This window comes from Nilaparvata lugens, chromosome X, assembly GCF_014356525.2.
Source record: "Nilaparvata lugens isolate BPH chromosome X, ASM1435652v1, whole genome shotgun sequence".
NCBI lineage: Eukaryota > Metazoa > Arthropoda > Insecta > Hemiptera > Delphacidae > Nilaparvata > Nilaparvata lugens.
Window position 1 is genome coordinate 32019551 of NC_052518.1, and position 5900 is coordinate 32025450.

The 5900-nt window shown below is 37.2% G+C and overlaps 1 protein-coding gene across 1 annotated transcript; it reads left to right on the forward strand.

The window, feature by feature from the left end:
* The first annotated feature begins 833 nt into the window (after positions 1–833).
* Positions 834–4101, forward strand: LOC120354963. Its single transcript, XM_039443168.1, has 2 exons — positions 834–853; positions 3670–4101. The coding sequence occupies exon 2, from the start codon at positions 3682–3684 to the stop codon at positions 4060–4062; it is 381 nt and encodes a 126-aa protein (XP_039299102.1). The 5' UTR covers positions 834–853; positions 3670–3681; the 3' UTR covers positions 4063–4101.
* The last annotated feature ends 1799 nt before the right edge of the window (positions 4102–5900 follow it).

A 5900-nucleotide genomic window follows, 5' to 3' on the forward strand; every position in this document is an offset into this window, starting at 1 on the left:
GTTTTTCATTGAGCTTGAATGCTACAATACATTTATCCAATTCATGCCTAGTTCTACTGTTTAATCTGGAATTGATAAAATCAAAAGGTATATGATTCAGTAGTCTTTTAGCTACAAAGACAAACTGCCTACAGCACACGTCCAACATGTCAGCTATCAGCCACGGCAGTGAACGGATGATTTTTGTTTTGAGCTCTGTTATCTGATTTTTCTACTGTGAATTGAGTTGAATCTTGAATCTAACCTTACTATTAATTCTATTCTCTCCTATGTCTTGCTGAATATTCTGTTCATCTATCCAGCCGCTATTACAGTCGTGAGATTGTCTGTGATAAAGTCAAATTTTGCATTACTTTGTCGATCAGTTTGTTCTGGCACAAATAATGAGTACGTGCAGTGTTTGTAATCTATCGGTGAATAGAAACGCGAAGGAGAAGATTGTCTGTGAACAGTGCAGTGCTTATTCCATGGTAAATGTGTGGGATTGGGGGAAGCAGAAATTGAAGAACTCGCTAACCGTGCATGGTATTGTACTAAATGTACAACTAAATTGCGTATACAACGAAGTAATTCGGACTCAACACCAGTGAGAGTGAATCCATCTTTAAGTGTAACAAAATCGTTCATTGATCTTGAAACTTTTAATAGATCGATGGAGGAGCTTAAGAAATTAATATCTGATAGTCAAACTAAGCTGAATGAGGACTTATCCAATGCTATACGCATTTGTACAGAAAAAATTGACAGAACCTGTGAGACGCTGGCGAAGCAAGCCGATATGATTAGTGAACAACAGTCCACAATAAAAAAACTTTCTAATGAAAATCGGGAACTGCGTCAAAGGGTAGAGGACATTAGTATAAAAAGGCGGGTTCTGGCACACAAGTGTGCCAGAACCCGCCTTTATCTCAAGGTCATCCAGGCGCCTCAAAGTCATCCAGGTCAACCACCCTAACCTCAAGGTCATCCAGGTCAACCACCCCCAACCTCAAGGTCATCCAGGCGCCTCAAGGTCATCCAGGTCAACCACCCTAACCTCAAGGTCATCCAGGTCAACCACCCCCAACCTCAAGGTCATCCAGGTCAACCACACCCACCTCAAGGTCATCTAGGTCAACCACACCTACCTCAAGGACATCCAGGTCAACCACACCCACCTCAAGGTCATCCAGGTCAACCACACCCACCTCAAGGTCATCCAGGTCAACCACACCCACCTCAAGGTCATCTAGGTCAACCACACCTACCTCAAGGTCATCCAGGTCAACCACACCCACCTCAAGGTCATCCAGGTCAACCACCCTAACCTCAAGGTCACCCAAAAAAAAAAAATTGAAAAAAAAAATTAAAAAAAAAAAATTTAAAAAAAAAAATTAAAAAAAAAATTTAAAAAAAAAAAATTGAAAAAAAAAAATTAAAAAAATTGAAAAAAAATTAAAAAAAAAATTGAAAAAAAAATTAAAAACACATAAAATCGGAAATAAATGGGAAAAAGGGAAAAAAGGGGAAAAAAATTCCCTCCGGATCCTGAACTGGGGTATAAAAGGAGTTGTTCTGCAAGGAGTGGGACATTGTCTCTTTGGCAGTCGTGCTGTCAGTACGTGTGTGTACCACCAGTACGTGTGTGTGTGATTTCGGCGTATTGGTTTTGGATTACTTCCATCTTTATCAACATCAAGAGTAAGTACCAGTGCATTTTATAGTTATATATATATATTTATATTATATTCATGATTCAACAATCAAGTCCAAAAGAGTAGAATTTTGAAGTAGATGGTTTGAGACTGACAATTAAATTCTAAAATGACTCAAATTCGAAAATGACAAGTTTAATTATGAATTAGGTTCCAATACATAGAGTAAATGACATATACAAAAATGACTATTGTAATTATGAATTAGGTTCCAATACATACAAGTTAAGAGTTTAAAAGCTGCATGATGTGAATTAGGTTCTTTGAGTTGGTGGTTGTAATCCATCCTAACCTAAAAAACGTATAATCATAAAGTAGATCCTAGACCTCCATTCACATGGTTGTAATTCATCCTAACCTAAAAAACGTATAATCACAAAGTAGATCCTAGACCTCCATTCACATGGTTGTAATTTATCCTAACCTAAAAAATGTATAATCACAAAGTAGATCTTAGACCTCCATTCACATGGTTGTAATTCATCCTAACCTAAAAATGTATAATCACAAAGTAGATCCTAGACCTCCATTCACATGGTTGTAATTCATCCTAACCTAAAAACCATATAATCACAAAGTAGATCCTAGACCCCCATTCACATTCCCCCATCCCCACCCCACCCCACCCCACCATACAGCTCCAGACCATCATCCCCTAGAACATAAACACCTACAAACCTCCATCCCCGACCCACCCACACACCCGACCCACGATCCTAGATATTGATTCACTGCCTTCATCCCCCACATCTGATGAAGGTATATATATATATATATATAGAGTTGAATACTGCATACCATACTAATACAATATTGTTTTGCATTGTTCCAGATGAGCAAAGCTGCACGATGTCAGCAAACAGCAAACTCTGTGGACGAGTTTGTTGTCCTGGAGGAGGCATTCAAATCCCGACTCACGACTCTATACTACAATAATGCATACAAGGATGAGCCTGCCAAAGATTTCCACACCTTTCTGAACAGTCTGAAGGATAAAATTGTTCACATCATCAGTCAGCAACTGCAGACACATGGAGCAATGAAGTTCAATCTAGTATTGGAGGCAACATATTTCCACAGCACCCTTGATAAGACCTTCTTCGAACAAGAAGAGTTTCAGAATGTCACCTTCAAAACTCCAAACTACACCATCTTCAGTATCATCAATCTTCCAGACATCATCAACCAAGCCTGCATGACCCTCCCACTCCTTGCAGAACAACTCCTTTTATACCCCAGTTCTGGATCCGGAGGGAATTTTTTTCCCTTTTTTCCCTTTTTCCTATTTATTTCCGAATCTATGTGTTTTTAATTTTTTTTTATTTTTTTTATTTTTATTTTTATTTTTTTAATTTTTTTTTAATTTTTTTTTCCAATTTTTTTTTAATTTAAAAAAATTTTTTTTTAATTTAAAAAAAAAAATTTTTAATTTATTTAATTTTTTTTTATTTTTTTTTTATTTTTTTTTAATTTTTTTATTTTTTTTATTTTTATTTTTATTTTTTTAATTTTTTTTTAATTTTTTTTCTTTTTTTTTTCTAATTTTTTTTTTTGGTGACCTTGAGGTTAGGGTGGTTGACCTGGATGACCTTGAGGTTAGGGTGGTTGACCTGGATGACCTTGAGGTGGGTGTGGTTGACCTGGATGACCTTGAGGTAGGTGTGGTTGACCTAGATGACCTTGAGGTGCGTGTGGTTGACCTGGATCACCTTGAGGTGGGTGTGGTTGACCTGGATGACCTTGAGGTGGGTGTGGTTGACCTGGATGACCTTGAGGTAGGTGCGGTTGACCTAGATGACCTTGAGGTGGGTGTGGTTGACCTGGATGACCTTGAGGTTGGGGGTGGTTGACCTGGATGACCTTGAGGTTAGGGTGGGTGACATGGATGACCTTGAGGCGCCTGGATGACCTTGAGATAAAGGCGGGTTCTGGCACACTTGTGTGCCAGAACCCGCCTTTTTATACTACTGAGGACATTTCTTATCAGATGGATGATCTGGAGCAGTACTCTAGACGTAACACTGTTGAGATCTACGGAGTTCCATCGGTAGCTGATGAGGATGTCGCTGAAGTTGTTCTTCAGGTGTGTAAAACACTGAATATGGACGTCAACAAGGACTCTATTGATGCGTGTCATCGTCTCCGAAAAAGAGAGAATCGACCAACTGCAGGAATCGCGGTCCGTTTTGTGCGCAGGAGCGATGTTGAAACCCTTCCTCAGAGAAGAAAAATGAAAGGTGATCTGAACACTCAACATATGGGCTTCATCGGTGACGCTAAGCCGGTGTATATTAACAGGTCCTCGACAGCCAAAATGAGGTTACTGTTTGCTAGGTGCGAAAAAGGTACAGCGAGCAAAAGGGTTTAAATTCGTCTGGATCGATATGACAGGTAATGTGAAGATGAAGTTTAGTGAGGGTGATAAGGTGATTAGGATTTACTCTGAGAAAGAGTAAAACTTACAGGACATTATGGATGAATAATAGGTAATAAATGGAATAGTGATGAATTAGTTTATGAATTATGAACTTACTTCAATATGAACTTCTTTTTTATCATATTTTAATTTCAACTTACCATTATCTATATCTGATCATACCATTATTTATACTTATTTTCTCTATATAGGCTACCCCAAATTACATTTCTTTCAAGTAGGCTTTTTAATTGAAGTCATATTTGTCTTTGCTGATTTAAATTGCAGGTTTTCTTTATTTATACTTCTTGTTTCAAATTCAGAATTGATTATTATATTTTTTTATGATTATAGATATATGTGTAATGAGTGATTCAGTATCTGATTCAATTGATCTTCTGATAACATAATAGTCCAACGTCCTCCACTGATTTTCATGCGAATTAGTTTGTTGTGATGCGTGTGGACTTGTGGACTTGCGCCGCGGGCGCGCGCTTTCCTCCTTTCGTCTGCTGGTGCTGTGCTTATTGTGTCTGTATTTTGATAAGAAGCAGTGGGTTACGGATATGTAGGCCTGGTGTGGGGCGGGGTGCGCGAGGTCGGTGCGCATTTTTGGATTGATTCTTCTCCAAGAATAGATAGGATATTTACATTGTTTTTAACCGATTGGTATTAGTTGATTGGGTTTTTGAATGATTATTGCTATGATTTGCACTCATTATTATTACTGTCACTAGTAAGTTAGTTGTGGAAATGATCTATTCTACTATGACTAAATATCTTGTAGTCGAAACTATCTGGCAAGTTAATCTCTCTTATCAATGAAGGCAGTACAGTATTGAAATGATCTTGTTAATGTATATCTGTACAGTTCCACGGTACAACGCATTCTACTGAATTGACTATATACACTGTTATTCTGTTTTAAAAGCAGTTTTATCTTTTCAACTGATAGTCCTGTAGCTTTCTGAATTCCGCAACCGATCCATTTGTTTATTATGCTTTCTTCTTTCATTTCTGCCAAGCCCAATCAAATAAGTGAAATAATCTCTCACTAAAATAATATCTCACTAAATAAATGATAATTTAAATAAGTCTACATTGTTTTATGTGGAATCATAGAATTAGTTGTTATCACCCAATTACCATGCATGCTGATAAGATAGTTGGCTGGTAATGTGTAAATTAAATACTGTCACGATTATTTTTCAAGCTTATTATGTCTAAGATTAGAGAAAACTGATATTATGTACTTATATTCCTGACTGTAACTGAATTATTCAATTCGATGAGCGGCTGGTAAGATGATCTTATGATTCTCAATTTCTCAATGAACTATTGCATTAATTCCTTGAAAGTTTATTATCAAAATGTAAGGGGTCTCAGAACGAAGACTCATGGTTTCCTTCAATCGGTGCTTGCCTGTGATTATGATATGATTTTGATAACGGAGACTTGGCTTAATTCTAAACTTGGTTGATTCTGAACTTTTTGATGAAAGATACACTGTTTATCGTAGAGACAGACCTGGTAGCGACTCTTGTCGTGGTGGAGGTGTGATGATTGCCGTTCGTAGGGACATACCCTCGAAGGAATGTTTTGATATTAATTCGTCTCATAATCTCAGAAATTCAGAGAATCTGATGATTCGTATTCTATTACCCACTTGTCCTATATATATTAACATTGTCTACTTTTGTAATAATGCTCTCATAGGTGACTTTGAATCATATTTTGATCACATCGAATCATACTCTCATAGAATTAAAGATAAATTGTTCATAGCTGGT

Excerpts from the sequence above, each read along its gene's own strand:
- LOC120354963 (XM_039443168.1), top strand. The coding sequence starts at position 3,682 with ATGGATGATCTGGAGCAGTACTCTAGACGTAACACTGTTGAGATCTAC.